The sequence below is a fragment of the Orcinus orca genome, chromosome 17, assembly GCF_937001465.1.
Source record: "Orcinus orca chromosome 17, mOrcOrc1.1, whole genome shotgun sequence".
Classification (NCBI taxonomy): domain Eukaryota; kingdom Metazoa; phylum Chordata; class Mammalia; order Artiodactyla; family Delphinidae; genus Orcinus; species Orcinus orca.
In genome coordinates this window covers 7401766-7424182 of record NC_064575.1, presented here as the reverse complement: position 1 = coordinate 7424182, position 22417 = coordinate 7401766, and the positions used below count along the sequence as shown (strand labels likewise).

The window sequence follows — 22417 nt, the reverse complement described above, 5'->3', positions numbered from 1 at the left end:
CAGACATCCCAGATTCAGCCTCTGTCATTTTGGTGCTGAAGGGGGCACTGGGCCACAGACATAATTGGTGTGATCTCAGAGAAGTGAAGAGAGCTATGGCCCATGTCTACTGGAGGAGATGGGGGGTTTTCTGTGGATGGGGGCTTTCTCATGGTGTGGTGAGGTTGTCAGGATCCCAGTTAGGGCCAGGGCTTCTAAGAAGTTTGCAAGGCAGAGATAAGTGCACTGCTTTAGGCTGTTTAGTTTCCTTACAGGTCAGAGAGGTACTTTTACTTTGAAAAAAAGACAGGTGCCAAAAAGCATTTGAGCCAATGAAGATTCCCCTTGAACTCATCTTTACCTGAATGGCTACTGTAACAATCAGCTTTTGCTAGGTTATGCTGCTGTAACAAACAGCCCTGAAATCTCAGTGCCTTATCAAAGGTTTATTTCTCACTGACGTAATAGGTTGACTTTGGGGTGTCTGTGGTTCTGCTCTCTGCATGATTTTTACTCCAGGATCCAGACTGACTGAAGGAGCAGTGCCTTTCTTGGACTGGGTCATTCTGGGGCAGAGAGACAAATATGGTGGTGGAACCACATAATAACTCCTAAAGCTTCTACTGGGAAGTGGTGCATGCACTTCTACTGATATTTACTTGGTCAAAGCTGTGAGGTACAATCTCACAGAAAGGGCCAGAGAATGACAGAAAAGATACATACGAACCTTCAAGTTGTGAACTTTCAAAGATGCAAATGTACGTTCCATCAATATCAGGCGTGAGTGAAATTGCAGCTTGCCCACTGTCTCCTATCGCTGACGATCCTTCAGCTCTACCATCTCCCACCTCCTCTCCCTCCTCCAGCCCATAACTCTTCCTGCCTGTTAACTCGATGCCAGCCCCTGGATGCCAGCCGTTGTACTGTCCTACTGTACTTTCCAAGGTACTGTGCTGTAAGATTAAAAATGTTTTCTTTATTTTTTGTGTTTGTTTTTTATGTATTATTTATGTGAAAAGTATTATAAACCTATTACAGTACCGTACTATGTAGCCGATTGTGTTAGTTGGCTACCTAGGCTAACTTTGTTGGACTTAGGAACGCACTCTCAGAACGGAACTCATTCATATGTAGGGGACTTACTGTACAATCTTCCACAGCTACACTGAACCCAAAGACTAAAAGTTGATGATTCTGAAGACAAGAGACCAAGAAGAGGTCAAACAAATTAGGTTGATAAATGCTACTGGAAGCAGGCAAAATACGAGATTAATCTGTTGCAGAAAGAAATATGAAAGAATCAGAACTTGCCTACTAAACAAAGCTTGAAACCTTCAGAAATCAAAATGTATATAGTGAGGAAAATTTTGACATCTATACTGACAAAACAAAAATCAGATTAGCGAACGTAACAACCAGAGAAGCGTCTTACTTCAGACGTGAGCCCACTGGAGCACACATGTTTTGAGTATCGCGGATGGGTTTTGGCAGGTCACAGAAGGCTCTCAGAGAAGAAAATGGATCGATGACAAGCACTTTCATGATTCAGCATCATTGGTCATGCCAGTAATCGTACTCCCTCCCTCACTGCCCACCAAAAACTCCTACGCATCTTTTATGGTGGGCCTAAAATGCTATCTTTTCCCAGAAACCTTCCTGGATCATTCCCTTGTGTGTGAATCGCGTCTTCCTTAGATGGTGATGGTACTTGCCTCTCTATGTAACATACTGCCTTTATTACACTTAATTATCTCTTCTCACCTCCTCACTCCCAAGACAACTGTAAATTCTTTAAGGGCACAAACAGGATTTTATTCATTCTGGGGTCTCCCACAACAGAGCGGTGCACACAAAGGAACACAATTCATCGTTGGTGAAGTTCAGAAATTGATCTGGTTCAAAGCTACTTGACATGCAAATATTAGCTCCAACCTTGAGGTGTTCCTAGAGCACAAGGTGCGCACAAGAAGGTAATGATCATTTATGACAACTCTAGGGCCCAAACTCATCAGTTCAGTAAGAAAGCCTTGGGAAGGTAGATAAAGGGTGAGAAAAGATTGGGAGCAGAGGGCTGTGTAGGTGTGCGGTGCTGTGATATCTAGACTAGTTTGCTCCTTTTAGGTATTTCTATTTCTCTTTTCTTAGTATCGGATAGTAATTAGTTACATATATCTTAGTTTTAATAAATTGTTTTAGCATGTGGTTTGACCTCAGTTATGCAAACACTAAAAGTGAGCAATATACAGTTAATTTAAGGAATTATCAATCAAAATGATACTAGGTTGAAATGCATTAAAATTATACAGAGGGATATGTGTAGTACTAATATTCATAATATAGAGCATGAATATTTTTAGACTCTCTGATATTGGATTTAGGTGTGCTTGTTCTATCTTGTAAATCAAAGTAATGGCCTGTATCTTTGATCTGTGTGTTCAGGTTTTATGGCGACAGATATCTTATAATAACTAGAAATAGAAACTCCACCTTTAGTGATAATATAGTACAGCGATCTGAGAAGAGAAGGTCTTAAGGTGCTGTTAATTAGCAGAATTCTGAAGCACACAGTCTCAAAGCAATTAAGCCTGTTAATTGAATATCTGGACGCATGGTGGAATAGCTCATATGTTGCTTGCTGGGCAGGTATCCTAGGCTTGCAGAGAGGAGTTACATTACACACATGATGTTGAAAAATTCACAAAGAACAAATATGTGTAAACATACGTTTGTCTAGTAGCTAACTGTATTTATGAATACATCGTGGGCTATGTGCAAAATTGTCTATGAGTTGCAAAATTCAGCATTAACAATTCAATCTCTCAGCCTATCTGTTGTAGATACGGCGCACCATTTACTCATGGAAAACTGAGCTTTTCCCACAAGATTTTGCTGTCCTCTGGTTTGGTAAACATCTCTATAATTCATGTGATCCTTTAAATGAAATTGGTGGTCACACAGTGGTTGCAGTCTAGCATCCATGCAGGTTTGGGGGCAAAGGGGAATGGACACTGCTGACGAGCTCAAGGTCACAAAGTGATCTATCTTGTTCTCACGATCCTGCCTGGGTTCCATGAGTTGCAGCATTTGATGAACGTGTGAACCTACTTCTAAAAAGAAAGTCGATTGAAATTTTCAAGACTGTGAAAAAGTTTTCAAAAATGGAAAAAGAAAATGTTCCTTTTAGAAGAACTTCAGTGGAAAGTGGTTAATATTTTGGGCAGTGCTTATTATTATTATTTTAGTGCTTATCATTTTTAAAGGCTATATCTTTAGGGTAGACCTCTGCTTCTGTCAATCCCAGGCTTACTGGGGTGCAGAGGAAGGAGGGTCTCCACTAAAGAACACCAAAAGGCAGTGAGTGAAGAATGAGTTTAGTCTCTCTCAAACTGTGTATCAGTCCTCTGAATGGTGGACTTTCTGGTCTCTGTGTTAAGGGAAAAGAGAAATTACAAGAATGCTTGAAATCCTCAAAGCTAAAGTTGACCAATAGCTTTTATCTATTTTGCTAAACATTCCAGAAAGTGGCAGAATTGGTTGAGTCCGCCCCTCCCCCCCCACCCCCTTTAGTCCCAATCCATTTTCCGGAGAAATTTCTAATAGCCTATAAAGTCGCTTTTTACAAAAGTAGAGGGCTGAGTAGGCAGTGAGGGCTGGGAACACAGAAACTAAACATCTCCAAAGTGAGCATCTCCATCCTTACACGAGGAGTTAAGCATTCATAAGGATGGTATCACTTAGAAACCCGCTATTCAACCTGCTTACATTTTGGTGCACATTAATAAAAATCTTACCTAAGGTCCAAATCTGAGATTACTATGCACACAGACCTTCTAAAAATGCGGGGTTAACCTGCTCTGAGTTAAAAGCTCTTGGAACAGGGGGTTGAAGTCATTCACCCTGGATTGAGAAGCATATTCAAGAGGTGACTCTTTGGATCAGCAAAGTTCCTGTTTGTTATGTTATGTGTGCATTTCATTATTTACACGATTTCACCAGGTGATTGGGAGCTGTGTACACAGTCAGCTGCGCCCGAAGTTTTAAGCCAGGCTTAAAACTAAAACTAAACAGCCTTCCGTTACTGTCTTTCACTTCTCTTGCCTTTTTTTTTTTAATGGAAAAATTTCCCTAAAATTTCTTCTCTAGATTAAAATAATTTTTTTTTTCCTTGAGTGTTTTTAGGAACTATACGTTTCCTGGAAAATTTTCCATAATCGTTTCCGCTGCTCTCTAAGGATGAATTAAAAAGTAAATATTCAACGACTAAGATTCGGAGCGGGAAACTTTTTTTTGTTTTGGTACAGGGTTTTCCAGCCCTCTCTTTACTCTTATCCGGGGCAATTCGTGTCTCTTCTCCCCGACCCCTTTCTTTCTTTGTGGTATTTCCTGGAATAAGATGACAGTAAATTAGGGTAGGAAGACCCTGGCCTAGCCCCTGCGCACCGGGGTTGGGCGCGGGAGGCCGAGCGTGCGTGCGTGCGTGCGTGTGTGTGTCTAGGGGTGGGTTCTCCTGCTTCCGTGCGTTCGGCCCGTAGCCCCGGGGCCTCTTCGTGCGGTCCATCCCGGGCCCCCGCCCCGAGCGCAGGGGGCGGTCCCTCCCGTGCCAGCCACGCCCCGGCCGGGTTTATAACTCGCCTGATCGCGCTCCCGGAGCCGCGGCTTCGCTCCCGCTCCGGCCGGACTCGGGCACGACCCCAGGGCTGGCCGCCCGACGACTCCCGCCTCGCGCCGCTCGCGCTCGCTCGCGCGCTCACACCCACGTTGCCCTTCACCGCACGCGCTCACACTCATTCTCGCGCGCTTGCCTCACGCACACAGGCGCGCTCCCACTCGCGGGAGCGCTCCCACTTGCACGCGCGCTCCCACCGCCCCGTGCGCCGCCTCGCGCTCCGGAGCGCTAGCCTCGCTGAGGCGCAGGCACCGCAGGCGAGAGCGCCGAGGGGACCCACGGCCTCCCCATGGCTGACCTGAGCTTCATCGAAGATACCGTGGCCTTCCCGGAGAAGGAGGAGGATGAGGAGGAAGAGGAGGAGGGTGTGGAGTGGGGCTACGAGGAAGGTAACCGGCCGCGCGTCGGGAGGCTGGCGCCGCTGGTGTCCCGCTGCTCTGGCGCGCTCGCCGCGCCCCGCGTCCGCTCTTTCCCACGTGCGTCCCCGACACTTGCGCACGCCCCCGGCCCGTTTCGGGGCACCAGGCGCTCCGGGGAGAGCGGGGGTGCCAGCCGCCGGCGTTCGCGTCGGGGAGCCCGGCCTTGCTGCCGGGCAGCGGTTGGCATCTGCCGCGGTCCGGAGGGCGAGCCTGAAGGCTGCGGCGGTGACATTTCCGTCTTGCGAGTAGCGAGAAGAGCCGCGCCGTGCTCTACTCAACACCTTGAGAATACAGCGTTAGTGAAACTATTAGTTTCTTTTAAAAAATGTTTTATTGGCGTATAGCTGATTTAGAGCGTTGTGTTAGTTTCAGATGTACAGCCAGGTGATTCAGTTATGCATCTACATATAGTCATTCTTTTTCAGATTCTTTTCTCATATAGCGTTAGTGAAACTATTAGTTTCTTGCTTGCCTGCGGGGAGAAAGTATTTGAGCCACTGATCTTTTCTCTGAGGATGCTGACACCGCTCAAGTCTTCCTAAGTTTTGAGCTGAATCAGTGGACCTGGCAAGACGGGGGCTGCCCTTATAATAAAACGTTTAGTTTCCTAAATGTATCCCTGAAGATGTAGGACTCCTAACAGAGCTGACTACTGGTGCTGATGTTGGCTACATATATTGAAACAAACGGAGAGTTTACAACTTGAATTATAAAAATACGAAAAGAGTATTATGTATCTATTACGTATATACAGGTCTGCGTATATACGCATATGCGCACTTCAGAATACTGTGTTCGCATTTCTGGTAAGGAGTGTTTATTCACTAGCAACAGATTTATGGTTTTTGGCTCTCGCCAAGAATGCTGAGTGTTACAGGAATTTCCCAAGTACTGCACATAATTAAACTAATGAACAGAGGAAATTTTTGTGGTATCATTTTTTTTCTAAGCACTTAAAGATGATCTAAATTTTCTAGAGCCATAAATTAGTACCTCTGTGTAGGCAAATAGAATATCTTATTAGTCTAGGACTTTGAATGTGTTATTTGATAACATTAGATCATTCAAAATATGAATGCAAGAATTCACACACATTATTATTACCATATTTTATCTGTAAAGGGACAGTAGTCATAACCTTCTTAATAATGGCAAGGATCATAAGCAGTGTTTGAACTAGTTTTCCCCATGTTACATTTTGCTGTAACTTATTTTTTCAGTCTGTTCTAAGTTTGCTTCCTTTTGTCCTCAGGTGTTGAGTGGGGCTTGGTGTTTCCGGATGCTAATGGGGAGTACCAGTCTCCCATTAACTTGAACTCAAGAGAAGCTCGATATGACCCCTCACTGCTGGATGTCCGCCTCTCCCCGAATTACGTGGTCTGCCGGGACTGTGAGGTCGCCAACGATGGGCACGCCATTCAGGTTATCCTGAAGTCAAAATCAGGTATTTTAGATGTTTCTGCGTGCTTCTTAAACTAGAAGTTTATAGAGCTTGTGTAACCTTAAAGGTAGAACTAACCTAGCTCTGTTGTCAGGATACCTTTATAGACTATAAAATGCATTTTTTAGGGGAATAATTTTCTGAAACATTTTTGGAAGGATGAAAGGTGTCAGTTGGTTGTTCCATGTTGTGTGATGACAACCTTAGTTGGTCAAAGTCCAGCCCTGTGGTACACAAGTGTACCAATCTGTATTTTGTCCTAAAGTGTTGATTAGCTTAACAGTATGTTCTAGACTGGTCGGTCTTAACAGTTTGCCTGCTGTATTTGTAGTAACCATTTTCCTTGGGGCTGTTCAAGCAAAAAAGGTAACTAACTTCATCTCCTTTGACACTTACTTGGAGATTTTAGTTAGAGTGTTTAACGGATATGAATTAATAGGGTTGGATTTTTATTTTTAAGAAAAATTCACAAGCTAACTTCCACTTAATTCATTACCGTTTGTTTTATTGAAATGTATAATTAACTGAAAAAAAGATTCTTGGGAGTACGTTGTCATAACATTTAAAGAGATTTCCCTTCATTTAAACTAAATTACTATTTTATGTTGATCTGCATATTTCTGTATATTTGTCATGACAGTGCTTGCAGTCTATTTGGTGTACTGAGCAAATAAACTTTCCATTTTAAACAAAAAAATAAATCATGTAGATAATTATAATTCTCTGTTTTACTAACTTGTAAAACTAAAGATTAGGATTTATTGACATAATCTGACATTCAAGATAGACTTTCCAAATTAATTTTCTCTGCTAAATTAATATGACAAGAAGAATTTTAATTAATAGCAATCAAAAACAGCCTGTAAACTCAGCAAAAGATTTAAATGGCAAACAAAGCTCTTTTACTCATTTATTTTTTAACTCTCTTCCTCCCCTCTGAACCTATTTGAGATGGATCTGAAATGTTTTTTAGAAAAGCTGTTGGGTAATTACCAAGGAAATTGGCTTTTGGCTCAAATGTAGGAGAGAGGAGAGTGGAATATTTTAAAATTAGCATTAATATCTTGCTTTTCATAGTGAATAATAACTCTGTTTCCCTCTTGGAAAGAACGTAAAATACGGAGTACGTTGAAATACTAGGAAGCATTTGATAAACAGAGATCAACTGTACTCAAATTAATTCTGAATCGATAAATTTGATATTTCAAGCCATAAAATCTTTGGGTTTATTATGAGGCAGGGCAGGTATTGATTACCAACTATGGATATTTTATTCATTGTGAATGTTCCTGAGCTTTAACTTAGAGTCTTCCCAGCTGCTCTGAGTCTAGTCAAGGTGTGGGCGTCACCCAAAACAGAATCTAGGTGTTGTGTGGATGTAGTCAAAGAAGACAGCTTCAGATGTAAATTTGAACTTAAATCAGATTTTTTTGGGGGGGTTATCTATGATGGGACGTTATGTATTATTTATAAAATATATAGTAAAATTATTGTATGCTGACTGTCCTGACATAAAAAACATTTTAAGGTAATGTTGGTATTACGTTTTAAGGTTTATTGGTATGTTGACATGCTTTTTCACTTCTGGAAATAAACGTTTATGTATCTATACAACTAACTTGCATTTCACATCAAGCATCATGGTGATTGAATGTTGGTTTGTATACAAATGGATAAGAAGGTTCTTGAGGATTCATATTGATGAAAACACAGTCGTTTAGAGCATCAGTGTAAATACGACATGGTGTTATAAAGTATCATGGGAGCGTAGAGGAATGACTGAGTCCAAACGCTGGCAGTTAAGACTCTGTGTCCATTCCTGCTCGAAGATCAAATTTACTCCATCACATTGAGTTGACCATTTTCTTCTGGTAACTTCTCAAGCCTTCTCAACCTTTTCCTTGGCCCCCTATCGCCTCCCAGAACAGAGCCGATCAAGCAGTGTTTCGACTCTCGGCCCACTGGGTCCACCCTGACCGCCGAGGAAGAGCTGTCTGTATTTTTGTCTGGGTCTGATTTGACGTGCACACTCCAGACCCCTTACTTCTGACTCCTTGGAGACCTTGCTCCTTCAGATGCCTGTCTCCTTTCTGCCAGTATAATCACTTCTTCATTGTTTCTTCCCTTTCAGTGTTTCTCCAAGCTTTAAAAAAACGTAACCAAAACAATCCCATGTCTGGACCAGCTTATTTATTTGCTTCCTAGCATATATAAGTTTTTCAAAGGAATGGTCTGCAAGCCCTGAACACCCTGTATTTCATTTATTTAGTTCAAGCTTTATCTTTATCAAGATAGAATGTAAACATAATTTAAATAGTTGGCTAGTACTATATTTGTCTCTGCTTCTGGTTATAACCCACCCCTCCCCACTTAAAATTGTTTGCCTTGATTACGACCACTTTCATCTCTTAGCTGTTTTTCCTGCTGTCACTTCCACATTTCTTTTCTTTTCTTTTTTTTTTTTTTGCGGTATGCGGGCCTCTCACTGTTGTGGCCTCTCCCGTTGCGGAGCACAGGCTCCGGACGCGCAGGCTCAGAGGCCACGGCTCACGGGCCCAGCTGCTCCGCGGCATGTGGGATCCTCCTGGACCGGGGCACGAACCCGTGTCCCCTGCATCGGCAGGCGGACTCTCAACCACTGGGCCACCAGGGAAGCCCCACTTCCACATTTCTTAATAGCATATTTATACTGTTGTGCTTTGATATTTAAGATATCTGTGAACTCCCTATGATGGACGACGAGTCTAGCTCTCTTATTACCCTCCCCCATCATGGGTTTGCCCCCGCCATCGTCCCTGTGTACTTAAATTACAGTTGTTATTTAAATTAGCTCAGTGTTTTTATTATTATGACTGTGTAACTGTCATTTCCAGCTGAGACTATATTCTGTTTCCTTTATTGAATAATGTGGGGTTCCCCCCTGCCCCTGCCCAGAGTTGGTATATTTTTGTTTCTTTGGTTTTTTGTTTATCCGTCATGATTTCATTTCCAAACTCTCTGATGTCTAGCAGGCACATCTTCTCCCAGGACATTCAAAAAGTCCTTCCAGTCCTCTCATCCATCCTTCCCCTCTTCAGCCCATCTGGACTGCCATCACCCACAGCTCCCTGGACCTCAGGCCTAGTAAGTCCCTTGGCTTGTCTCTGTGTCCAATTCCATGTTTCCTGGATGATAAGACATCCTCTTTTTGAGGTTGTTCCCTCATTTCAGGGATTTGTTGGTTTACTCCCTCCTACAGTTCATCTCCCAATAACTTGCTGAGAAGAAGGGCTTGTGAGAGTAATTGTTTGCATACCTTGTGTGTCTCTCTGCTGGGCCCTTGGTGGGCCCTTTCAGTCAGGATAATTGTCTTTTATTTCTTAGAAATTTTCCTATATTATTTCATTGATAAGTTTGTTTTTTTTTAAGTCTTTTTCTTCTACTTTCTGGTAGATTTCCTCAACTTCTATCTTTCTATTAAACTTCTAATCTCTGCTCTTATATTTTTAATTTCTAAAAAATTGTGTTCTATGAATTAAAGAAAATATGACTACCAGTATTTATTTCATGATTATAGGATCTTTCTTCATTCTCTTCTGTATTGCTTTCTTTTCTGTTTCCAGTATGTCTCTGTTTTATTCTGGGATCCTTCTTCTGTTTGTTTTGGTGTCTCTGTTCTATGTTGGAGATTCTCCTCAGATGTCCAGCGATCTTTGGCTCTCTGTTCATATTTAGGAATGGGTCTAAAAACTGAATCAGAGGCTCTGCACATGGGCAGGGATTGAGGTCTGGTGGATGTCACAGTAACACGATTACATAGGACCAGGCTGTGTTGTTGGAGCAGCCTTTGTAGGTTTATGGATTTCTCTGAGGGGAGGGGTGTGATGGCTCACACCTGGCTGGCAGCATCTGGTTGTTGACCGCAGGCAAAACAGTGTAACCACAGGGTACATCTGTTACAGTTAGTGAACCTGCATTGACAGCTGAACCCTCAGCGCCCAAGTCCATAGTTTACACTAGGGTTCGCTCTTGGTGTTTTACATTCCATGAGCTTGAGCAAATGTTTCATGACACGAATCCACCATTGTAGCATTGTATAGAATGGTTTCAGTGCCCTAAAAATCCTCTGCGCTTCTGTTCTTCCTTTCCTCTCCCCAGCCCTTGGCGATCACTAATCTTTATACTGTCTCCATAGCTTTGCATTTTTCACAGTGTCATATAGTTGGAATCATACGTTTTATAGCCTTCCGCTTGGCTTCTTTCACTTGGTAATAATGCATTGAAGTTTCCTTGGATGCTGCTTTTTTTTAAATAAAAATATCTGTAGAATAAGCACAATTAAAAAAATTGTTCTGCTTTGTTTATATTAAAAAAGGATAAAGAATTACCAAAAAGAATTACAACAATTGTAGCATAATTTAAATGCTTCCATTTACTAAATTAAAGCTTTTAAAATAATCCTAATGGTATAGTTCCCATATATAGTAACCCTACCTGGGGTTTTAAATTTGAGGCATGTCACGAACAGGAGCCTTTCAGCCCCAGTCCCCTGCTGAAAGTTCCCAAACGAACGTCACTGATAATCTTATTCTACGATCGAATGGCCACTTTATTTATTTTTATTATTTTTACTTTTTTGCGGTACGCGGGCCTCTCACTGTTGGGGCCTCTCCCGTTGCAGAGCACAGGCTCCGGACGCGCAGGCTCAGCGGCCATGGCTCACGGGCCCAGCCGCTCCGCGGCATATCGGATCTTCCCAGACCGGGGCATGAACCTGTGTCCCCTGCATCGGCAGGCGGACTGTCAACCACTGCGCCACCAGGAAAGCCCTCGAGTGGCCACTTTAAAATTCTCAAAATACTTTAATTCTGCTGCATTTGCAATGGAATTTTTGGAAACTCTTTCTCCTGTTGGTCTCTATGACGTCATAGATGTTTCTTCTTAATTTTGACTGCCTTTCCTTTGCCAGTTCTTCATGCCCCATTAACCTTAAATGATAGGATTTCTCAAAGTTTCTTTCTCCACCCTTTTCTCTTGTGATACAATCACCTTTCAGCAGCTCACTCACACAGACTGTATGCTACTTTCTTCAGTGTTCTGATTTCCACTAAGGCAGCCCATCAGTTTAGGAAAGGGGCTGAATCATATTCAATGAGTGGGATGGGCCCCTGGAGGCCCCCAATCCAGCCCCCATATCTCAGACCTTCTGGCAAGTGGCTGGGTGGCTTCATCATTCCTCACTGAGGAGATCCATTTTGCTTTTGAGTAATTCCCCAGATCAAAAAGTTTCTGGGATTGCCCTCCTTGTTTCTATTTTGGGATGCTGGACTGACATGGAACACATAAAATTGTACTTCCACACGACATTCTGTAAAAGATTGACTGTCATCATCATACCGTGGAGTTGCCATTTTTCCTTCCGGACATAATTAGTTCCTTCCACTGGTCCTCATATGATAGCCCTCCATTCATTAATACATATACTTATTTATCGCTTACTACCAGAATTAGAGATTCACTTGTCTCTTCTCAGAGAAGTTCCTATAAATGAGGGCAACCAGGAGAGCAAAACTTGAATTCACTTATGATTATATGTGTTATTAGCTGACTTTGGGGGACTTGAATTACCTGGACAGTTGCCTTCACCCCCTTCACTTTGCTTATACAGACCCAGCTTAACTGGTCTCCTCTCCCTACTGTTATGTTAGTGCTACACTTATGAGCTGATGATATTTATTCTTTAATATGAAATAAAGCTGTAGGTTAAAAGCTAAGGACTGTTTAAAAAATATTGATTGTTTTAAGACTTCAAATGTTAAAAAAAAACTAATTAATACTAGTTTTGGAATGCTTTCTGAATACATTTGGGATTCCTTAAAAGTTAAACTGAGGCTATAAAATCTTTAAACCTATTGAGAATGAACTTTGGGGGCCTCTGATCCTTCGGGGGACACATCAGGGACCACTGGCGTTGGTGTCCCTGCACGTTGGAGTTGTGGCTTCAGCAGCCTCTGTCTCCTGGCCTCACTGTCTTTGGCCGGCTGTGACAGCAGCCTTTTCAACAGCTGCGCTTGCTCTTGGCTGGTACACTGTCCATGCAGACCTGGGAGTAATATATATATATATATATATATATATTTTTTTTTAATAAATTTATTTATTTATTTATGGCTGCGATGGGTCTTCGTTGCGGTGTGCGGGCTTCTCACTGCGGTGGCTTCTCTTGTTGCGGAGCACGGGCTCTAGAGTGCAGGGTCAGTGGTTGTGGCACGCGGGCTCAGTAGTTGTGGCTCACGGGCTTAGTTGCTACGCGGCATGTGGGATCTTCCCGGACCAGGGCTCGAACCCGTGTCCCCTGCATGGGCATGCGGATTCTTTTTTTTCTTCTTCTTTAAAATGAAGCTTTTATACATAGCTACACACATATGAACAAGTAGCTCTGAAGGCCAGAGAACTCCAAATTCTGGAAACTTGGAGGCTCTACAGATGATACTGGTTTCAACAAGTTACAGAATCTTAGGTAATAGCATCTACAGGCTTAGCCTTACAACTGTGTGGGAGAAACTCACTCAAGAGTAAAAGCTTCACATTCTGAAAATAAATAGTGGCGAAACACAGCATTCCTGGATTGAGAGAGGGACGTGATTGGAAGGAAACCTCTAGAATTCTTCTAATCCCAGGTTCCTCAAATTGGTACAGATGATAGCAATCTGATAGCGCCACCAGAGCAGTCCCCTTGGGAGTAATATTTTAATCCTTTTTTTTGGCCACGCCGCACAGCATGCAGGATCTTAGTTCCCCATCCAGGGATCGAACCCATGCCCCTTGCAGTGGAAGTGTGGAGTCTTAACCACTGGACCGCCATGGAAGTCCCAGACCTGGGACCTGGGAGTAATATTTTAAAATGCAAAAATATTAGCCTCCTGCTTAAAAGCTAACGATGATTCCCTCCACGATAAACTCCAGCCCCTCCACGTGAGCTGCCATCCCGTCCTGATGTTCACACCTTGAGGCCTGCCTTTGGCCACTGGGTACTTCTGACTTTATTGTCTTGGAGTACCCTCAGGCCGTTTCCCATCTCTGAGCCTCTCTGAGCCTCTTCTCTCTGCTCCGAATGTACTTTCTCACTTCTGCTGTTAGCTTACCCTTTAAGACTCTGCTTAGCTGTCATCTCTTCCAGAAAGTCTTCCCTGACTTTCTGACCACCCCCCACCGGCCTTGGTTTTGGCTTGGACCCTGCTGGGCGCCCTCTGAGTGCCTTGTGCATTTTCCCCTACTGCCCCAGTGCAATCACCTTTAGTGCCTTAAGCACAGAGAATGCCTTGCCAGTGCTGAGACTATATCCTTCCTTTTATACACTGAGTGGTCAGCACAGGGGTGGGCATGGAGACCATCTCAAAACGTGTGTGTTGAACTCAAATGAAATGAGGGGCAAACAGCTTTTTTTTTTTTTTTTTTTTCTCTTTTATTTTTTTATTTTTTTTTTTAACATCTTTATTGGGGTATAATTGCTTTACAATGGTGTGTTAGTTTCTGCTTTATAACAAAGTGAATCAGTCATACATAAACATATGTTCCCATATGTCTTCCCTGTTGCGTCTCCCTCCCTCCCACCCTCCCCATCCCACCCCTCCAGGCTGTCACAAAGCACCGAGCCAATATCCCTGTGCCATGCGGCTGCTTCCCACTAGCTATCTACCTTACTGCGTTTGTTAGTGTGTATATGCCCATGACTCTCTCTCGCCCTGTCACAGCTCACCCTTCCCCCTCCCCATAACCTCAAGTCCGTTCTCTAAGAGGTCTGCGTCTTTATTCCTGCTTTACCCCTAGGTTCTTCATGACATTTTTTTCTCAAATTCCATATATATGTGTTAGCATACGGTATTTGTCTTTTTCTTTCTGACTTACTTCACTCTGTATGACAGACTCTAGGTCTATCCACCTCATTACAAATAGCTCAATTTCGTTTCTTTTTATGGCTGAGTAATATTCCATTGTATATATGTGCCACATCTTCTTTATCCATTCATCCGATGACGGGCACTTAGGTTGTTTCCATCTCTGGGCTATTGTAAATAGAGCTGCAATGAACATTTTGGTACATGACTCTTTTTGAATTTTGGTTTTCCCAGGGTATATGCCCAGTAGTGGGATTGCTGGGTCATATGGTAGTTCTGTTTGTAGTTTTTTAAGGAACCTCCATACTGTTCTCCATAGTGGCTGAACCAATTCACATTCCCACCAGCAGTGTAAGAGTGTTCCCTTTTCTCCACATCCTCTCCAGCATTTATTGTTTCTAGATTTTTTGATGATGGCCATTCTGACTGGTGTGAGATGATATCTCATTGTAGTTTTGATTTGCATTTCTAGCAAACAGCTTTTGAACTATCTGGCAAGTCTGTTTTCAGCAAAGGATTATAGAAGCTTAAATGGATTTAGGTAAATGTATATATGTCATGTCTCTATGGGATTCCCATATTTTGCAGAAGCTTCTGAAAGGAACTGTTTTATGTCTATAAGCGTAATAGCCGTGCCTATCAAAGAAGAAGGATTAAAGACAACGGAGGTGTAGCAATGGCATCGGTGTATGCTGTATTCCTTTCACAAGTTTGTTATTCTCAGGAAATGTAGCGTGTCGTCAGTGTGAGTTTCATGTTTCCTTGTAATTTTATTTGACATAATGGCGCCACAACTAATAAACCTGCCACATAGTGACAGAATATCACTAAGCAAAATGTGATCTTCATAAATGTAGGAAAAGTGCTCTTCTTGTGGTATGAGTAGTTTTCTCATAAAACAAGGACATGGTCAAAAGGAAGAATAATGCCTTGAGAGGATGTTTCCAAATGGATAAAAGAGACCTGCTATTTATTTGTGGTCTGTAAACACAATCATTCTTGGGGGATGAACAGGTAATGCTTTTACCTGGCACCTCATAAAATTCTGAATTCATGATTTTGTCATTTTTTATGGCTTTGCAGCACCTTGCGATTTTAGTGCGGTTTAACTTTGGATTATTCTTCTGCAGCAAAAGTGAAAGGTACCAGAGCCAATTCCTGGCTGAAAGCTGCCCCTTTGTCACCTCTCCCTGGGGACCAGGCTTGGGAAAAACGCTTCCCTTCTTTGTGCTCATTTTCAATCCAATAGAATGTAAGACCCTGAGGATCTGGTTTCATTATAATTTTTTTGAAATAATGACCATGTAATGACCAAACATCACAGTAAAAGTCTGATCTTCATAAATATATAAATTCGCATGTCATCCCAATAGGATGTAAGATCCATGAAGCCGGTAAATTTTGTCTGTTTTGTCAACATCAGTGTATCTTTTTAAAAAATTTTATTTATTTATTTTTGGCTGTGTTGGGTCTTCGTTGCTGCGTCTGGGCTTTCTCTAGTTGTGGCGAGCGGGGACTACTCTTCGTGGCAGCATGTGGGCTTCTCATTGCAGTGGCTTCTCTTGTTGCGGAGCATGAGCTCTAGGCACGTGGGCTTCAGTAGTTGTAGCACACGGGCTCAGTAGTTGTGGCTCCTAGAGCACAGGCTCAGTAGTTGTGGCGCACGGGCTTGGTTGCTCCGCGGCATGTGGGATCTTCCCGGACCAGGGCTCAAACCCGTGACCCCTGCATTGGCAGGCAGATTCTTAACCGCTGCGCCACCAGGGAAGCCCAACATCAATGTATGTTAAACACTGAATATGGTGCCTGTTACAGTGTAGATGATCAAAAAATATTTGTTGAAATATTTTTCAGTGGAACCCCTGTGGGCCTGGAACTTCTCCCCAGTAAGACATACATCTGTGCAGTTTGAATTTCCAGGGCATTTAAAATATCAGTTCTATTCCCAAGGTTTAATCTAAAGAAATATTGGCCATTGGTCAGGTGAGGGGTATACGTGTGAAGCACAGATCTCTTTTTGGCCCCTGAAATCACGGACAGAATCAGCTTCATCCATTGCTATAAGAAATTACTGGTGGACTGCTCTGTAACAGTTTCAGAAACTCTGTATGTATGTGTGTGTGTGTACCTGATGAAAATGTTTTGGGAAAATATATTTCCGATCTCACGTATGCTTCATTCCACAGTACTCCCGTTTCTTTTCCCTTGGCCGTGTGGAGCTAAGCTGGTCCAAGACAAAAGCCTCAAGTCGGGTCGTAGACCCACAAGGTGAAGGGTGTTTCCATTTCAAGTGGTGCAGGCTGGGGTGCAGCAAGCGTGAGACTGATCTCGGGGAGATAGTGGTGAGCAGTGGCTTGAAGCGAGATCTTAGTTCCCTGCCCAGGAACGGAACCTAGGTAGCCTGAGTGAAAACCAGGAATCCTAGCTGCTAGTCTACCAGGGGCTAGAGGCTAGAGGCAAAGTTGCCCTGGCTCTTGCCCTGTTTGAAAAATGAATTTCTCAAGAAGGCAAAAACTGCAAAAGCAGATACAGAGTTTATTATCAGAGACACAGCGCAACATGTGGGAGAGCACACAGAGAAACTATTTATTTAAGACAGGAGCAAGGCAGAAATACACACCCGGAGAGAAAGGGTGTGGGTGTCCTCCCTAATGAGGAGAAGCACAGTAAAGAGGTGGTTGAATCATTTAGACAGGGCAGTTCTTCCGGCTCTTTGTCTACCTTGGGCCGATTATCTTTTTTCTTTTCCCACACCTGACCTGTCCTAGGGTCCTTCCTAGGTACGTGTGTGCATCTTTTTGCCAAGATCGATTCCAGCGTGGAATGGGGTAACGCCCCCTCCCTTTTTGACTCCCGAGGAGCCTTTCTGTGCATTTGCAGTTGGGGAGTTCTCCTTGACCTCAGGAGGGGTCATCTTATCTCTTTACTCCAGCAGAGCTCAGCTCCCTCCATTAAGTTGGTCCTTGGAGTGTCTGGGAAAACAAAGCTCCAGTTTATTCCACTTGGCAAACTCCAGCTGTCCAGTCCGCGGGCCCATCTACCTGCTACCCAGGACTCCCAAGAAGCCTTTCCCATTTATTCTTTTTGGTTGGGAGGTGGGGTACACAGCGGGTGGACTCCAGGCCTCTTTGCCAGTTTTTCTTAAGACCCAGTTCGGACAACCGTGGTAAGGGAATGAGTTTGGAGGGTATTCAGAAGCTGTGGCACGCTGGTTGAAATCAAAACACTTTAGACCTTCTTTAGTCCACAGCATGATGGTTATTGAAGAAGATGCAGTGAGCCTGCATTGTGGTTCTAGATTCAGTGATCCCTTTTTAGCCATGTATTTACATGGCTAAAGACCACTGTTTTCTGGGTCATGCTCACGGGCACCGAAAGCACGGTCTCCCCGTCTCACTGCGGGCTGTGGGTCACAAGCTCGAGTCCCAGGTTCCTGGAGCTGGCTCGCTGGATGACCAGGGCTGTTCACCCTCAACCCGTTTCAGCCACATCGATGGGATGATAACACCGACCCCTCAGAGTTGCATCAAAACTTAAAAAAAAAGACCAAGCATGAGGAACACATTACAATTTTGCAACATGGTGTCACCCTAAAGGCCATCATTGCACTTCCCTTTCCTCCAGATGTGAGGGTTAAACCCTTGAAAACTTAAAGTCCCTTTTTGCTGCTGCTGGTTTTCTTCTTTGTTGGAGCCGGAGGGAGGCTTAGCACCAAATCTGTAGGGCGCTTTCAGCGAGGTCTGCGAGATGTTCATCTGTGCCATGGTCTCATTGCTCCGTCTCTTTTCTGCCTCTGTCTTTGTTTGCCCTTTGCTCTTCCTTCTGATTTATGCCATCTGGCTGCAGGATAGGAACTTTGATGGAAGCAGCTTTAAATTCTTTGGGGGAAAAGTTACTAGATGAAGAACCAACCAAACAAATATGGCTGCACCAACTCCCCTTCTTCTCCTTTGAGTTTAGAGGAAGGATGGAGAACAAAGCTGATGTGCAGTGGGGCCACCGTCGCTTCCTGCACAACGACAGTCCACGTGTGAACACTAACCTCTTTCAAAGAGACCACATCTGGGGGAGAGGGTGAATTTTGTCAGCTCCTTGGCTGAAAATAACCAATAATTCTTAGCTGATACCATTTAGAATGAACAGTTTTGTTAACAGGAAGAATGCAAACAACCTTTATTTGTGTCAAAATTGGCCCTTTGTAATAAACTTTATGTCAGGTTTTTCCATATGATATCAGGGAGTGTTAACTAATCAAAGTATTTTGTTGCTTCAAGACAAGATGTATTTTTTTTATCATCCTTTAGAGTGCTCTTATTTGGGACAAAGTTCTGGGTTATCTCCGGAAATGAGACATAGAGACAGGGCCCCATAGAACTAAATTTAATATTTTAAGTATTGTTAATATTTTATTACAATTTTGTTTACATTTATGTGACACTGGATGATAGATTGCTTTTTTAAAAATGTGATTTCATTGTTGAAAAATCAGATTGGCTTAATAATAATCCACTGCATGGATAATTTTGTTGGCTGACATCTGTTGTCTCAGTTGAAAGCCTGCTCGTGTAAATGGATTATCTGTAAACAAGGTTCAATTTATTGATAGGTCTATAGCGAATTATTGGTCAGCCTGAGACTCAGACCATATTCTTGTCCCCTGATCAATGATAAGTTTAAGTGTCGGGGGGTATAAATAGCTACTGTGTTTATTTTCTGTCAACTCCTATGCCTAAAATACACAAGAAGTTAACATATACATATCATTCCCAAGTATTTCAGAACTTTTACTGAAAGTAAAAGTTATTTTTGAACTTTTACTGTATGAAGATGACAGTATAAATTCATCTCACAGTTGTGATTCACTCTTCATTTTGGTTATGTGAATTTATTCTGTAGAGCTCATGAGACCTTTTTGGCAAAAAAATGTCCCTAGTGTTTATAGTGATGTGCTGATGAATGTGTTTGAGATGTAATTAAATATGTTATTTTCTTTTTTCAGTTCTATCTGGAGGTCCATTGCCTCAAGGGCATGAATTTGAGCTGTATGAAGTCAGATTTCATTGGGGAAGAGAAAACCAGCGTGGTTCTGAGCACACAGTTAATTTCAAAGCTTTTCCCATGGAGGTAAGAAGAACAAATCAGCTTGTAAAACTTTTGTTGTTCATGTAAAGTATTCAGCGATTTACTGAAAATGGTTTAGTTTAAAAGTAGATGTGTAGCTCTTGAATGTAATCAATATTAAATATATTAAAATAAAAAAGTGCTCCATGAAATATAAGCTTGGGGCAGCAAATGAGGCTTCCCATCAGCCTTAGTGGGCTTGGAGAATGCGCATGGGCTGTTGGTTATAACGGCAATCTATGCTATTAAGTTTCATCTTAGTATTATTACTGTTGTAAAAATTCTGCTGCCTCTGCAAATTCAGGAGGTCACTTTTGTGGATGCTATGAGTAGATGATAAGCTGAAAACAAATAACTTCTGGAGAAACCTCAACAGTAATTAAAAGTCTGGTTTAACTCTGGTTAAAATTGGTAAGTTGGTTTTATTCGCCTCAAGCAGTTAGAGAGCGAGAGAGAGAGAGAGAGAGAGAGAGAGAGAGAGAGAAAGAGTTTTAGAGTCTTTCTTTTGTCTGAAGAGTTTTCTCCCCTACTTATCTTCTTAGCCAACTCCAGCTCTTTCTTCAGTATCTAGTTAGAGTATCCCTTCTTCCGTGGGACTTCTTCTGAGTTCCTTCCCTAAGCAGAACTAATTCCTTCTTCTTCTGTGCTCCCAGTGTCCTTGATGGATTGCTGCTGTGACATTGATCTCATACATTGTAACCTTTAGTGTTTAAAGAGTCCTTCTCACTGAGTGTGGGCTCCTATTATGGACTGAAGTGTTTGTGATCCCCACCCCCCCAATCAAATTCATATGTTGAAACTCTACCCCCTGATGTGATGGTATTAGGAGGTGGAGCCTTTGGGAGGTGATTAGGATTAGAAGAAGTCATGAAGGTGGGGCCCTCGTGAGTGGAATTAGTGCCCTGATAAGAGTCCAGAGAGAGTTTGCTTCTCCCTGCTTTTTGCCGGGTGAGGACACAGGAAGACTGCCATCTCCAAGCCCGGAAGTGTGCCCTCACCAGACACCAGTTCTGTCGGCACCTTGATCTTGGACTTGCAAGCCTCCAGAAGTGGGAGAAATAAATTCTGTTGTTTAAGCCTCCGGTCTATGATAATTTGTTATTGCAGCCCAAGCTAATACAGCTCCTGAAGAAAAAGTCTCCCTTTCACTCTCCGTGTTACTCCCAACATTTAGTGCAGTGCCAGGTACATCAGAGACAACCCACATTGGTGAAATTGACAGGATGTCTCTGTTGTTCATATTTGTTTCTATAAGGACCGCAGTTCTCTCCTGGGAAATAGCCCATCAGTGTCAAGTAATAGTACATTTCAGGGGCTGCCGAAACACCAGTCTTCCTTGTCTGTCTTTCCCAACTGCACATACTTAAGTATGGAATTGCTCCTGACCAGATACCACGTCCATGCCTGCCTCATTGCCTGGAAGTCACTACTGGTTAACTTATATAAATGATATATGTGCCTTAAAGAATGAAGTTAGAGAAAGTATTTCTCAATGTTACTTTAATAATCATTAAAAAATTTCTTTTGAAAGCCCCAAATATCCCTTTCATTAAAAAAACTCAGGTCTTAAAAGTGAAATATTAGGACTTCCCTGGTGACACAGTGGTTAAGAATCCACCTGTCAATGCAGGGGACACAGGTTCAAGCCCCGGTCCGGGAAGATCCCACATGCCGCGGAGCAACTAAGCCCCTGTGCTACAGCTACTGAGCATGTGCTCTAGAGCCTGTGGGCCACAACTGCTGAGCCTGTGTGCCACAACTGCTGAAGCCCATGCACCTAGAGCCCATGCTCTGCAACAAAGAGAAGCCACTGCAATGAAAAGCCCACGCACCCAACGAAGAGTAGCCCCTGCTCGACACAGCTAGAGAAAGCCCACGCATAGCAACAAGGACCCAAAGCAGCCAAAAAAAAAAAAAAAAAAAAAAGTGAAATATTAACTGTTTCGAGGATGGAGGGAAAAACGGTTGCAGTGTGTTGAATAATATATGTGGTATGTGATGCCGAGGACAGTAAGAGGAGACAGCTTCTTTAAGACCTTGATGGGCGATGTTGGGTCTTCAAATGTTAACCTTTCCAGGGGCTTTTTTCTCAGTTCCCACAGACATCCTATCACTTCTAGTGCCTTGAAACAATTCAGCCCTGTCTGTGTGTCACCTCTGGCTGTTGCCCTGTCCTCACCCAAAGTGAAAGGGAAGAGTTCACACCAGAACATATCAAAGAGGAGGGAGGACACAAGACAATCCCAAATAGTTAAACCTGCAGGGTAGCGGAGGGCTGAGGAGGGGCAGGAAAACACTGGGCTGTCAGGGCCTCGGCCCTGCCCTCTTCTTTGGGTTTGAAAAGCTTTTTCATCTCAGTCAGCCTTCAGAGATACAGTCTCATAATCAAAAATTTTGGGAGAGATGGGTCGGCGCCAGCTTCCGGAGGGGATTCAGTGACTTTGCCTGTGACACACAGAATTTATAGCCTCGGGAAGCTCCATGAGATTAGGCTAGTTGGTGATGTGTGCTCTTCGCCCCACAGTCGAGTAGAATTTTGGACCCAGCGTGCAGACTGGTCCTGCTACTTGGTGAAGTTTTAACTGCCCTGGTCCATTAAGCGCAGGTAATGGTTTGTGTTGAGTGGAGATTAAATTCTGGGGGTGAGGCTTTGTTTCTGCAGAAGTATTTATACTTATGATGATGGAATTTCTGACTAATTTTTCCAAAATAGGTGATGAATAATACTTGAATTCTTTGTTGTCCCAGATTATCTCTGATCCAGTCCTAGAGAAAATACTTCTGTCGGTCATCTGATGTTCGTTTACTGCTGGATCCTGTGGAGTGCATCCGTCTTTTGGGTGCACAGAGTTTGAGGGGCATAGCTGTGAGTCAGGTGCTTTCTGTTTTGTTTTAATGGAGGCTGTGAAGAGTG

General features: G+C 43.0%; 1 protein-coding gene across 4 annotated transcripts in view; it reads left to right on the top strand.

The window, feature by feature from the left end:
* The window catches only part of CA8 (carbonic anhydrase 8), a 217758-nt gene that overhangs the window by 119928 nt on the left and 75413 nt on the right, over nt 1-22417 (top strand). For 3 of the 4 annotated variants that reach the window (XM_049700156.1, XM_049700158.1, XM_049700157.1), the window contains 2 exons: nt 6317-6508; nt 19382-19506. In XM_049700156.1, coding sequence (XP_049556113.1) covers nt 6317-6508; nt 19382-19506 — 317 coding nt within the window. Of the gene's footprint in view, nt 1-4616; nt 5035-6316; nt 6509-19381; nt 19507-22417 lie in introns of those variants that run through there. The other variant, XM_033437610.2, reaches the window with a different exon arrangement.